At 43.5% G+C, this 13,938-nt stretch overlaps 1 protein-coding gene across 1 annotated transcript; it reads right to left on the bottom strand.

Annotated features, from left to right (window-relative positions):
- Positions 1-4,567: 4,567 nt before the first annotated feature.
- Positions 4,568-8,206, bottom strand: LOC131284159 (procathepsin L-like). The gene is made up of 5 exons (XM_058313014.1): positions 7,796-8,206; positions 7,484-7,636; positions 5,857-6,147; positions 5,695-5,787; positions 4,568-4,582 (listed from the first exon to the last, which is right to left on the bottom strand). The coding sequence occupies exons 1-5, from the start codon at positions 8,204-8,206 to the stop codon at positions 4,568-4,570; spliced, it is 963 nt and encodes a 320-aa protein (XP_058168997.1).
- Positions 8,207-13,938: the final 5,732 nt, after the last annotated feature.

Below are 13,938 nucleotides of genomic sequence, written 5' to 3' on the forward strand. Positions count from 1 at the left end.
AGAAAAACGAAAAAAAGTACAACCCCCAAAAAGACTCCTAATGCGCTAATCCTAATGGTCGAACATTGTGCTCTCTGAGCCGGTCTTTATTTTTCTCCAACTTTTGTTTCCCACTGCCGAGCATCGATGTGTTCGACGGTGGTGGTGTGGTTGGTCGGTGGTTTCTGTTCAATTTTCTCCAATTTTCCACCGACCCATAGTTGATCACTTTTGATTACATCTAGCTGTGTTTTAGGATGTGTTGTTGATGTTTCTGTCATTTTTTCCGATCTGTTTCTTGTTCCCTGTTCGAGTGACGCGTGGGAGTCCGAAAAGGAATCGCTGACGTCCGGATTCGTCTGTTTCGCGATTCGGTCCGCGGTTTCGTGGGAAAATGGTTCGCCCGAGGACCGAAGATGAAAGCGCAAGTGAAATGAAGGCGAACTTTACTTTACTTTATTGGTGCCGCACAGTTTTATTGCATGCTAGTGGCTTTCTTCTTCTGTCCTGGTCTCGCACGGAAAGGTTGAGAGTGAACTGATGTTGGAAGAAGAATTTGGACCGGCTCTCCGTCATTTACGGTGTTTCGTTGCATTACATTGGATATTTGATCCGGACTGTTTCCTTCTCCGCCGTGGGACCGGACAACCGGAGTGTTGCCGATGAGAAAGAATTATTTTTAAAAAGTGAACAACATAAGTTCCGTTTGTTTGTTTCTTTCTCCGAGGCGCCCTGCCACAGTTGGAGGCAGCTTCGTCAGTCGGCTTTTACAGATTGTTTATTTTTATTCCATCCCTCAATCAACACCTTGCGGCGCAGGATGAGAGGGCGGGGGAACGGGGAAAAGTCACATTCTTCGGGGGTCACCCAACATTCCTGTTCGACTGCGCGGCTTCTCTGCCGGATGGTCAAAGTGCAAATACGCCGTTTTCTTACGTGCGAACGAGGGCGACACGTCAGGTTGTGTGTGTGTTTTTTTATTGTTCCCTTTTGACGTGTTCTACATCGGTCAGGAACATTGGGGAAAACTGGGCGAACGCTAACGATAATCGATGATAAATGTGAGATGAGGTGAGCCCTCGCGTGTTTCGAAAGTCCAAACGACATTTTTGTCCGAAGAAAAGTTGAAAAAAAGCAGTAAGTGCTCGAGAAAGGAGTATGAGATTGTCGAATGAAGATGGAAGGTATGAATATTGATATTTTCTGAACCTTTTTACTTTGTGTGGGACTGTGCAAGTCCAAGGAGAATTCTTTTAAGAAAAGGAAAAAAAGGCATGCTGCAAACAGTAAAGCAAGCGTTGATAATGGAGGCGCCCAGTGAAACATAATTTTATTTGACAACCATTGCAGCAAAAAAAAGGGGAAAACGGGTTTTGCATTTTTCATCACCGATTCGCCGATGGTGTCCATTTAATTTACGGCCTTTATAAACGCTTCAACCGAATTTTAAACACATCTTAATTATACCAACACAATCGGGCCAATAACAAATTCATGTCCTGAGCGGGAAAACATCTCCAACGTGCACACATTTTTGTTCCTCCGCTTTATTGTTTTATTCCGCTCGGCCAATCTATTTATAATGTGCTCCATATAGGAGAAAAGGTGCAGTTAATTTGGTGCTTCTTTTCAACGTTTCTCCTTCTTCGACTTCGGGTTCGCTTCCTTCCTTCCTTTGCTCTAAGGTTTTCGTTTGTTTGCAATTCCTATCAGCAACCCGTCAGTGCGGTATACAATGAGGAGAACAGCAGCGCCGAGAATATGATATTTATATTCAAAAGGTCCCCTCAGCCGTGCGTGGAGTGAGTAAACATAGCGAGTGCAGTGCAGATGAGTGCATCTTCAACGCCACGTTGTGGGCGCCTTCGGTCAGTGATTTGCTTTCCCTGTTAGCATTATTTATAAACACATACAAGAGTGGATGCTGGGGGGGGGATGTGAAAAGGAGAACAAGGGTGTGGGAAAGTTCGGATGCTGGACAACGTGAGTAGCAGTTTGCGACGATCTGTGAGCTGTGACTTCCAGAAGTTGCGGCGTAGACTCGGTTTTGTGTGGGAAGAAGGCTGGTAAAAAGGTGAGTTGATAACGACAACGATCGATTGGAAAACAAAATGTGTTCAAACTGAACATTTGATAGTAGATTGTCGCTTCCGACAAGGATGTCCACATGTGCGCCCACTCACGTGTTCAGATTCAAACAATATTGGTCCGAAGTCTTTGACGGATGTTTGCCATAAAGTCGACTGTTTGTTTCGAAACTTTTGTGTGTTTGAGTTTTGCTTCCCTCGCTTCTGGGTAAAACCCTCCTAACGAGTTTCATCATCCTGAGCGACCTTGCGTCGAGGACGATAACGTCCATTTCCAGGAACCTAAGACATCCTCTTACAACGCAAACATCGAAACGGTTTGAAGGTAAACGTAGACTTTTCCTGTTCCGTCTGCCTTTCTGCTGACAATGGAATCGTAGATTCTGTCTTCACTCGAGTGTTGGAATAATAAACGTCCCATTCTTCAAGCCTAAGTTCTTGGTACTGAACATAAAAGCAAGCTTTACGAACAAGGACTGATTGATACATTCAGCATAGACGCTGGTCTTTCATTGATCAACACTCGTTTAAATAGCTTAATAAACGACCTAAGGGAAAACGCTCCCGTAACCTTCTAACAAGGATGCAGAAGGAAAGTTCTTTAAAGGCAGGGGAAAACTTTAACCTGCATCGATCAGATGAATTTCCTTTTACTCTTTCCACAAAATCTCGTTCGAGGGTACTTTGGAGCAAGTTTTAATATCTGTTTCTTGAGCAACGCTGTACTCTTCTCTTGCCGGCGGCAAAACTGCTCAAGGAACGCACGGGAAAGTCGCTGCCGGGCGTGAAATTGAAGTTTTGATCCGTTCTACGTGTACACGCTCTTGCTAACAACCAGTTGATGTTGAAGCACTTTTTGGCACTTTATAGAACTTGATGTCGGAGTGTTAGAAACAAAGCTAGACGATACGCGGGAGTAGATAGAAAATTCGGGAAAGGCTTTAAAAACAATAATGTACATTTAATGTTTGAATTTATTCAAACTGTGAAGTAAATTCCAGTAGACGTGCCTAATGATCGTGGGAAAATTTCTACTGCCTTTAAAATGAGGTAAACATAACGATATAATGATAAGGAAACATTTCCTTTTTATGTTTGCACTAGAATATATTGTGCTTTCCCCTACATAATCAACATTCCAACGTCCTATCGTCACTGGAATGTCGTTGGAAAAACATTGCAAAATAAAAACATCTTGTTTACGATCCATTAGCGGAACAAGCTTTCCATTCTGGTAATTCATTAGCACCCGTAGTGTTTTTCTTTTTGCACTGTTTTGTCCTAAAAATTTCGTAAAAATTCTCTTCATGCCACGTGTTTTTTTCTCGCTTTGATGGTGCGATTGCTTGCTTACATCTACTAACCTCCCAGGGAAATGTTTTCACTCACCGCGTTGACAACGAGTTGGGCTTTATTTCCCTTTTTACATTCCCGTTTGATTGCCTTTCGTATAATAAACCCTGCATCGTCGACATTTCGGGAGATTTGCACTTTTTTCTTTACTTACGAAAAACCTCTTTTCACCGAACCAGGGCTCTAATGTCGCTGATTTTCTGGGCACATTTTATTTAGAGCTTTCTTTGCACCTTCGTTGCTATGCCTCATCATTGATATGCCTACGATCAAGCGGTACGATAAAGGCCGCCTTTTTCCTCCCACCAGTTTGTATGCCATCCTTTGTTGTGGAACCTTTTTTTTCCATTCCAGTTCCGTTCCGTATAACGCAAAGGCGCGCTATATTTTTATTTCATTCACCAGTATGTATTTGTTTGCTTTGCAAAAATATGAATGGATCGGCCCATTGCTGGGAACCTAAACATTTGTTTATCACATCGAGCCCGGGTCACCAAAGCGCGCTTTTCCGGCAATGGCTGTTGATTTCATACTCTATTTACTTTTCATACTCTATTTGCACCCATGATTGGCGGATTACTTGGTCATCAAGGCTTGGAAGCTGCTCAGCATCGGAAGTGGCTAGGATTGGGGTGACACTACGCCGTTCCGATGCTGAGCGGCGTGTAAGAGCATCTGCCACCAAGGATGGGCGGGTTTTCCTTGCTATTAGGCTTCATTGCTAGCAATAAACTATTAATTTGGTTCAAAAGCGAACAGTGGAAAATATAGAGAAAATATTTTCTGCGTTCAGTGGCTTTTCTTGCCGTTGGGAGATTAAAGTGGTTCAGGGATAGGGTAAAATAAAATGATTTTGAAAGGTTAAGAAAAAATGTTTCAAACGCTTTGACATTTTGTTAACTTGTAATCTCCCTTTAAGTTGGCTTGGAAGGATTTATTTGTTGAACAACAAACTTGTTTGTGAAGCTGGGAAGATTATCGACCAAACGAAAGTGAACTCATTAGGCAGAATGGAACCAGGATTTTGTTGACAAGATCCACTGCACCCACGTCACTCCAAACCGAACCACCAGGATCAAATCAAAACCCTAAGCTCATTAGGGCACAAAATTAAACTGATTCCGTTCCCTTCTACACAAACAGAATCTTTATTTCCCCGATGTCTAAAGGTAAAAGGAATGGAAAAAGAACGGATTTAAATCTTTTCCCCCTTCGGTTCTGGCAATGATAGAATTTGCTACTGTTTTCACCCGCTGATAAGGATCAACGTGTGTTGTGATTTACGTCAGCCGCTTCCGGGAAGCTTCTCTCGGGCCAGGAAAGGTTGTCATCCGGCGGTCAGCCGGTTCACCACGGGGTGCACCAATCAGCCAGCCAACACGCGCACCAAACAAGGCCGCTTTTCGTCACAATATTTATAGCCTAGCCACACGAACGGACCTGCTGATAGCAGTGAGTCAGGTGCCCTTTAAATTGCGCGCGACATACGGTCGTCCATCGTTTGTGTGTGTTTATCAAGAGGGGATTTCTGTCTGCGAAAGTGGGTGAAAACATAGGAAATTAATAAATTCATCTAAAATGGCAGGGCGATGCATAAAGAGAGGCCTCTCGTGCAGCTCCGGCGCGTAACCGTTTTCATAACTCTTTCTCGCCCGAAACTGCGCACGAGGAATGTCGAGTTCATAATTTAACCCTCCGACGACGGGTCCCGTCTCTTGTTTCGTCGAACTTTCCTGTCGTTTCTGGTCCATTCCTTTAGCGTTGGAGGGAAGGAGATATATTCAAAATACTTACGAATATCATCAATTACGATAAGCGGCACACACGATGCAATTCGCAGGTCTGCAAAGTCACAGCCATCGGTTAATTTTTTCGTGCTTGTTGGATTTAATTTTTTCTTCCTTACCTTCCTTGTTGACACGCCACAAATTCATCTGTTGTTGCCGATCCTGACTCCTCCACATCGTCGAGTGCAATTAGCACTCGAAAAGTGCAGTAAATAAATGATGCCCATTTATTAGCCACTTGCAGGTTTGATGGATCTTGAAGTCGTGAGGTGAGGTGTAGATGCGGAGGTCCGACACAGGTCCAAATTAGCAGTAATGTGCTAATTTTTTTTCCAGTCCACTCGTCGAGTTGCAACCGGAGACGTCCCACACAATATAGTTTCCGCACAAAAAAATGCCCAATCTTCTGATTCCACCAATGCATTCGAGGCGACTTACCACGCAAGTGTCAAATTTAATGTAATACCTACCGACCTTCAGCTACTTACCGAGGACGTGTACGGATAATCGGACGCTCGCATCACTCCACCGGTTTGCTCCAGGTACTTCAGGGTGTTTCTCAGAGATCCTCCTCCGCAGCCCTAAGAGGGACAAGACGGAGCTGGTTTAGTATCGTAGGAAGGACCTAAGAAGAAGCTGGTGGTACTTACCAAGTTCCCGGTGGCGGTGGAGCAGTCCACCATCTGCTGCTCGCTCACCAGCTCCACCCGCCCGATGTGCTTCATCAGCTGGGCCGACACGGCGTACGCCACGCTGAAGGCGTAGCAGGAACCGCACGACTTCTGGTTTGCCTGCGGCGTCTTGAAGCCCTTCTCTCGCCAATCGAGCGACTCCGGCAGGTCGTTGCTAGAGCTGACGATCTCGTCCGAGATGCTTGGACTCAGCTTACGGTGTGGGTCCATCTTTAGCCGTATCAGTCGCTTCCGGTACTCGCTGTTTTGCTGTGGAGGAGTAGAAGGACTTTAAATCATATTTCCAAATCTATCTGTGTTCTTGCCTTTTAAAAGGACCTACTGTAGTTCAGAAATGAGTGCTACAGTAAAATTAATAGAATTAAATGAATTCGTCTATGCATTTGTTCCAACTGCTAATAGCTCTCCAACAGGCGTAACATCGCGAGCACCATTGCGAAAGTTACTTCCATTCGAATGCAAAGTGTGAAGCCATTACACCGGCGAGAAGTGATACCCAAGCCACGCGATGGGAAAACCCACAGAAACTTAATGAACTGAGGCTCCCGACGAGTGTGAATCAGAACACCTTCATCCTTCCGCAAAATGGTATGCTAACCTACCAAGCTCTAGTCTAGGGTGCATGTGATGGAAGCCCTAAACATTTCCCAGAACACAGAGAATGTGGAATGTGTCTTTTGGCATGCACGGGTAACCATCCCCGTTGCCCTGGTGCGGCAAAACGACCTTTATGTAGATCATTGGAAAAAGCTACCAGTCGTTTCGTGGAACGAAGCTGAATACTGTCGGTTGTTGGGCTGCGAAATGTAGCTGCCAATGGCGTTTGTCCTTACGTGCTATCCAAACGTTTAATAAACTATTTTTCAATATTTGTTTCTTTGTCACTCTTCAAACTAATAACAGGACATAATGTTTAGAAACTCCTAATACTTGCCTTTAACAAATGCAAAACCTCGTTATAACGTAAAATAGAGTAAATCACATTATGGTCTTACTTGTTATCGGCTCATATCATAATCGGCTTAATTGAATTTGTTTGTTTTGCTATCAGCCAAAATCCGCTCTATCCACGGCAGCCGACTGTCTGCTTCCGATAGTCAGTGTTAGAAAGCTGGGTTAGGTGCAGCCGGCGCTTACACAATTTAAATTATCTTCTCCAAATAACCACCAAGCAGCGGGAGATCATTAATATTGATTACCTTTCACGTTTGGTCGCTTTTGTGTACGGATCATGTCGGTAAGCCTGTTGGTTATCCGTTTTTGCCTGCACTCTGCAATGGCAGGATTTTTAGTACCTCCGTCAGCTCTGGAGTTCCGATGGGATAGAGTTCCAATGGTAGCTGTTGAACGAAAGCTTTCCTTTTTTTCCCTACTCGTACGCTCCAGGCACTACCTCAATGTAGTCGGCATCATGAGGCTTAATATTCGCGCGCGTGTGCCACGTGGAGATGTGCGCCCCGAACCGTGCACATAAATTGCCCTGGGTGAATGTTGAAGCCCCACATCAAATCAACCCTTTCCGAAAATTGGGTTCTACGGTAAGCCTCCCGAAGCGAGCGGAATGGAACCCTTCCGATATACTTACCATGTCGGCGAACGCGTTCGGTGCCAGCCGGAATCGGTTCTTGCCCGCCGCAAACTCCTTGTTGTGCTCGTTGATCTCCTCCAGGTTGTCCATGTAGGCGGACCGCCGGCGCTGAGCCCGGTACTGGGCGTAATACTTTTTGCGGTGCGTTTCCTGGATGGGAGCAGAGAGCGGTTTTTGAAGGACTTAAGTGGCTCCCTTTTTAACTTCACAAAATGTTATTTTTGGAGGCAAATTATGTATATTCTCGGAAAATCTGGTCTTGGCAAAAAGCGAAAAGGGCAAGTTCGGTAATGTCTCTCTCGTTCTTACCATGTACGAACGGAAGGAGTCACTTTTCTCGTTAGGAGTTGACGTGGCATTGACGGATGGAACACCCGGTGCTGGAGTTACAGGTGCTTTCTTGCCGACGGCTGCCACCAGCTCCTGAACTTCAGACTCGGCGCCCACGACAGGTTCGAGTTCCTCCGAGAGCGAAATCACTTTCCAGTCTGGGAACGATCTCTTGCCAGCCGATTGAAGGATCGGCGTTTTCGTTCTCGTTAAGTTCATATCCGGATGTGGTAAACCTCGTGCTGGATTGGTTTGCGAAGGCGGAACGGCAGTGGTGCCGTAGTTGTAGTCACCTTTCGGTCGTTGCTTCCGTTGCGCGGTGACGCTTCCAATCAGTGCCAAACTGCCTACGGAAAACCACAAGATTAACCAAACGGTGGCAAGCTTCATGGCGTCTCTATTGAGGACGTTTACGAGCGGCTATTAAACGCGAAACAAGACAAGACTTGGCAAAACGTTGGCGTGTCACTCTTTGGGGCGAGTTAATTATCGACTGACCGGCACGAAGGCGAAGTGCGTCTTCAATTCGAGCGCGCGTGAAGTGCGATCTTTGCAAAAATGAATATTATGTGTTTGGGGAAAATGTTTCCTTTTCTTTTCCATAAACATTCGTATTTGGTGGTCTGTTTTTTTGTCCGATCGATTCTTGAGTGGTGTTTGTCAATGATTTAAATTATTTATTTGTTTTCGTTGACGTCAACATCGACAAGTGGTATTGTCATAAAACCAACCGCAGTTGTTTTTGTTTACTGCACACTCGTTTAATGATTTCATTCGAATTGTTTTTTCTGTGGTCGAGTAAAATATATTTCTAGACAGGTCAAGCGAGACAGTTGAATTTTTACGACAACCGGTCCGTAACGGCCTGCTTTGTCTCTTAACCTACATAGTTCTACTCGTGTTTTTACTTTTTGGTTTTCTTCGGCCGCTTAAGGTTTTTCCAATGGCTTTGCCGTCATGTTCGATGGAAAAGTGTGTTAATCATCAATTTGTCAGGGAAATCAGCTTTCGAACAAAGTAGAGAATTGTTTAACCCCCCAGCTTAACCGGGCAAACGTGATACAAACTGGTCGGTCTGGTAAAATGACGCACTTTGGGGGTTCCTAGAAAATACATTTATCCAAGGTGACAGTTCATGCCATGACGAGGGTTTGAAAAAGAGTTCCGTTCTGGGTTAGAAAAAAATAATACAACATTGAAAAACACGTGTTTCAATCATGAGTGTGCATAGAGAAGGTTCTATAAATAAATTTGAATCTTTTTTCCGGATCTAACCCGAGTCCCTTTTGGATCGCATTTGGAAGTAGAAATGTTTCAACCAGAAACCATGAGTTGGCTCTTCCTAGGAAATAAAAACTAGGAAAGTATGAGATATTATTCATAATGAGAGAATTTTGTAGAATAAAAATGCACCAAACGGTAACATAACAGGCGTGGGAGATGCTTTACGCCCAACAAAACATAAAATTCATCGAGCACCAGCGAAGCATAATTAGACGGCGTCAACGGTGAGTGATGCGTTGGAAGTGGTGCGAGGAAAAATTTTCATCCAATAATAATAACTCTGTTTGACAGTTCCCTTACTTTTTTCCCCTCGTTCATCCTTGTGGTTATTCCCGGATCTGTCCATTCATCTGTCACATAGAGGAAAAAATGCGTGCGGTCACGGGGCGCGTGGGGTTTTCCAAAAAACATTGATGATCTGCAGCTTCCGTGCGTGAAGGTATAAAAGCAAAGCTAAACAAACATAAAAGATGCACAGAGGGTGGAGGGGGAAAAACAACGAAACGATGCTCCCAATAGGATTCCATTCATCTATGTGTGTGCGAGGCGCGCGAGCAAAAATGAAAAACCACCTCCCGGGAAACAATTGGGCGCTGTCGAAACCTCGCGAACGGTTCTGAACGTTTGCGAAAGGAGTAATACGCTCCCAAAAGGGAGCAGAAACGTTATCTAGGTCGATCACGACCTGTGGAGGACGGAAAGGAAAGTGGAATTGGTGCCGAGTTTCCGTGAACCGAAATATGACTGAAGCCTTTTCGAAAACATTAAACATCCTGTTCAGACGAAACCCGTTTGACACGATTCCCTGATGTCGTGGTGCTCCGTGGGCATACTTCATACATTGTTGGGGTGGTTTATGGCCGGGCAAAATGTTCGTTTACTTGATGAACTCGTCAGGTTTCAATCATGCTCCAATTTTGCTCATCGCTTGTACGCGCCAAGCGCTAGAAGAAATAATTTTCACTTTGTCCCTGCACAAGTCCTAACCATTGGGATGTAATATATTTACCCATGGCGCTAGAAAATTAGGGAAAATATTTTGTCGTCAAAAAGCAATCAGTTTGCACATCATAAATATCCATCGATTGCAACACGAGAAGCAATAACGAACGAGCCGAGACGTTGGGCAATATTTTTTCAAATATCCTATTCCACTCACGCCTAGTGTCGGTCGTGAAAAAAAAAATGGGAAGACCGTTTGTGATTTGTGCATCGGTAGCATTATTAAAAGAAGATTTATGAAGTGCTATTTTCACGCTGCGACTATGAAGAGTGTTTCACATTTTATTTACTAAAGGATGAAAAATAGAATCGATGACATTTTTTATGGTTATTATCACAAAATACTTTCTATTTGAATTATTACCGACATAAATTTGTTTTTGATGTACTCCAATAATTGCCTTTATATTTCTATTTGGAAACACCGCAGAAAAGCGTGCCTCGTAAACCAGTTGACAAGAATTTAAATAAAATAAACGCTGTTCCTCGGACCACCACCATTTCTCTGTATGTGTTTGCTCTTTGGTGGGAAAATAAATAATACAATATTTATTTCTTGTGCGATTCCGATCGTTTGCATGCGTGTCGTTGCGGTTTGCACGGTGGTTTCTCACCACCCCATCTGGTTGGGCACGAAATTGCCACCAACGCCAGCCATGGAGGGAGGATAATAAATTCCCTTAATGATCAATCGATCAATCGAAACAAGTGCGCGCGTTCGCATTTCAGCTTTCGGGATTTTCTGCACCCATTTCTGCTCATAGAAAGCTGGCCGGTAGGGAAGGAGAGAGGGGTTGTGCAACCGGGTGGTTGTGCGTTAAAAATTCAATCTTGGTAATTGAAATCACCCGCCACAATTTATTTCGCCTCATCCAATGAATACAAACATGGCCGGCGCAAATGATCGAGCATTTCATTTCAGAGCGACGACAAACAAAACAAACTAAAAAGCAACCACGGTTTATCGAAATGAAGGCCACGAACGGTGGCAAACCGGTGTGCGTGTCGTCACCCCGAAACCGCGGGTGACAAGTTTAAAAGGCATCGTGGTGAGGATAAGTAAACACCGAACAAATTCACTGCACGTCCCGGCGGTCGATCGCTAATTGAGTTTAATTTATGACCACTCGGAGGTACATTTGTACGCAATTTGGGCGCCAGCTGGAATGAGATCAGGCATTTTTTAAAATACCGACCCAACGGCTTTGGGACTCTTGTTCTCGCGAGCGGACGTACTTCCATTTGCATTCGCTTTATGGTGCGTTAACTCTCCGCGGGTTTGTGGGTTATTTATGAAGTCGATATATTTTGGCATGCTTTTCACCGTTTACTAAGAGTTCAAAGAATTTTTCGCAATTTCGCAGCGTGGGTCTTGTCACGTTAATGGAGAAATTATGAACTTTGAATTTTAGAATGGAAACGAAATCAAAAGACAAAACCGGTATTCCACTTCATTATACCACTTAATAGACGGAACCCCCGGCTTCCGGTTTGTAAAGATAAAAGGAATGCGGGACAAATATTTACCTTCTATTTAACGATCAAACATCCTGGGGAAGATCGCTCGATTGGATCAGCAATCGATGAATTGGGTCGTAGATATATTTCATCTCGATGGGAGAACCTGTCAATAGCTGAACGCACATCCATCACGTGTAACGAACAGTTCTGTTTCGAGTTTACAGCTTCCGCTACTTGAAAGCAAAAGTGGAGTGGACTTTGCATTACGTCCGGCACGTTGGCTTACACGCGCGCCCTGTGGAAATGGAAAAGTCCGACGGTCCAAGATGTGTTTCGTTTCCTTTTTTCTATTGGCCTGAAAAGTGTGGAAAGATTATGTCACCAAGCTCGTTTACATCGTACGAGCCACTTCAAATAACCGCAAACACCAACGGGGCTTCCGGTGTGTGGGAAGTTTCCGTAAAGCAAAGTGAGAAGTTGTTGTTCTTTGGGAAGTTTTCTTTCGTCCGCCAAGACGCCCGGATTCGCGGAACTGGGGATCGATCGGGTCGAATGGTAAGGTAAATAAACGTGAAAATTATTCAATGTTGGTGAAATCGCGTCCGTTCGTGGGATGCTGCTTCCGATGAACTTATGTTAACGGTTCAGGTCCGACCGATCCGTTAGCAAGAAACGATACTTATGCTTCACTGAGCCCGAACACCGACTGCCGTTAATTTGGAGAATATTATCAATCTTTTTAGGAGGTACATTAAGCAGAATGGACTAGTCAGCATTCCATTGAAATACTATAGTTTCTTCTAATCAATTAGGAGCTAAGTTTTGTGGGCTTTGTTAGAATTTTTCATAGAATAAATTTCATATTTCTGTGTTAATAAGAAGGAATGATGTCTAGATTGTTTTTTGTTCAATTTTCCCGAACAACTTATTTAATCATCTGCTCATTTCTCTAGAATAGCTTTTCATTAGTTCCAACGCTCCTAAAGTGCAGATATTTACACCGGTATTATAGCGAGAAATTCTATGAATGTTACAAAACTCGAACGAAAAGTTTCTCAAATTTACATGGAATCCAGAGTTCATAAATATGTTTTAATATTCGGTATCTACTTCTCATGATCAAACATACAATTTCTTGCGAAAATTTTTATTTTAATTAGCTAGTTTAAGGTGGCAGTTTCATGAGTGACTGATTTTTGTACCAAATGATATTCTGTGAAATTCGTTATCTCTAAATGTCTAAAATTTGTTTGCCAGGTAATTAAACGGAAGGCACCGGCATTATGGAAAAACATAACGCTTCAGAAAAGAGTGTGACATTTTTCCACTGAACAACTGGTAGAAGAAGAAAGAGCTAGCTTAACATATGAGAGATATAGAGTTATAACTGGTATAACGGGTAGTGTCAGGTGTGACCCGAGTATACGTATGTCATCTACTCTCCGTCAGCACCTGTCACTAGAGATCAGGAAGAACGGTCTCTTCGAACTGAACCGTCTAGGAGAACGGACGAAATATATCGATCGGTCGATCATCGAGTACACGACACATTATTGGCTCAGCCGGTAGGATGTGAGTATAGTGAACAGGTTAAAACAGTGCAAATTAGTGATTCATTTTTTTTGTGATCCTTTGTGTAAGAGTACCCGAAACTCGTTTTTTTATTAAGCGTAGTTTCATCTCCGATCGATCGTCAAAGATCGGGTGATTTGTGGTGCCGCCGTCCTGTAACGTGCTCACATCAATTTTATTTGTCCCATCTTTTGTCTCCTTTGACCCAGTTTTTTTCAAAGAGCATCGAACTTGGCGTTCGAAAGATAGTGCGCACTACAAGATAGACGCGCTATCTAAATACAAAACCGCACTACCAGATAGACGGCTTTTGTGATCTATTGTAGTTTTTTTCTACCTCTTCTGTTTTTTTTTTGCAATTGTATGAGTGACCTGGATAAGCTATTATTTACCAGACGCGAACACGTGAGTGATAGTGAATATAGTGAAAGTGCTGATTCAATAGATTCTGGAAGTTTAGCTCACATTCCAATTGCTAACTTAAACATTGAGCTAGGAGCGATGTCGCTCGAACAATCGCAATCCCAAATGGGAACGACAGAAAATGTGTTAACGCAAGTGATTTCACAGTTAAACATTTTAAATGATAAAATAGAACAAATAACTGCAAAGCAGGAAGCGTATGAAGCCACGGTACAAAGGCCATCGAACTTTGGAAACACGTGTTCATCAAACACGATTGCAGAGCCTGTTTCATTGCCTCTTGTTACTAGTGATGTTTTTCGGATCCCCGATCCAATAAAATCAATACCGCCTTATGATGGAAATCGAAAACAGCTACAGTCTTGGTTAACAGTAGTAGA

The sequence above is a fragment of the Anopheles ziemanni genome, chromosome 3 (genome assembly GCF_943734765.1).
Source record: "Anopheles ziemanni chromosome 3, idAnoZiCoDA_A2_x.2, whole genome shotgun sequence".
Classification (NCBI taxonomy): domain Eukaryota; kingdom Metazoa; phylum Arthropoda; class Insecta; order Diptera; family Culicidae; genus Anopheles; species Anopheles ziemanni.

What these genes read in the sequence shown, in the direction of transcription:
- LOC131284159 (XM_058313014.1), bottom strand. Translation starts at nt 8,206, where the DNA reads ATGAAGCTTGCCACCGTTTGGTTAATCTTGTGGTTTTCCGTAGGCAGT. An exon ending in CGAACGCGTTCGCCGACATG is followed by an intron (nt 6,148 to 7,483) that starts GTAAGTATATCG and finishes ACTCCTCCACAG; the next exon opens with CAAAACAGCGAGTACCGGAA. An exon ending in CCACCGCCACCGGGAACTTG is followed by an intron (nt 5,788 to 5,856) that starts GTAAGTACCACC and finishes TGTCCCTCTTAG; the next exon opens with GGCTGCGGAGGAGGATCTCT.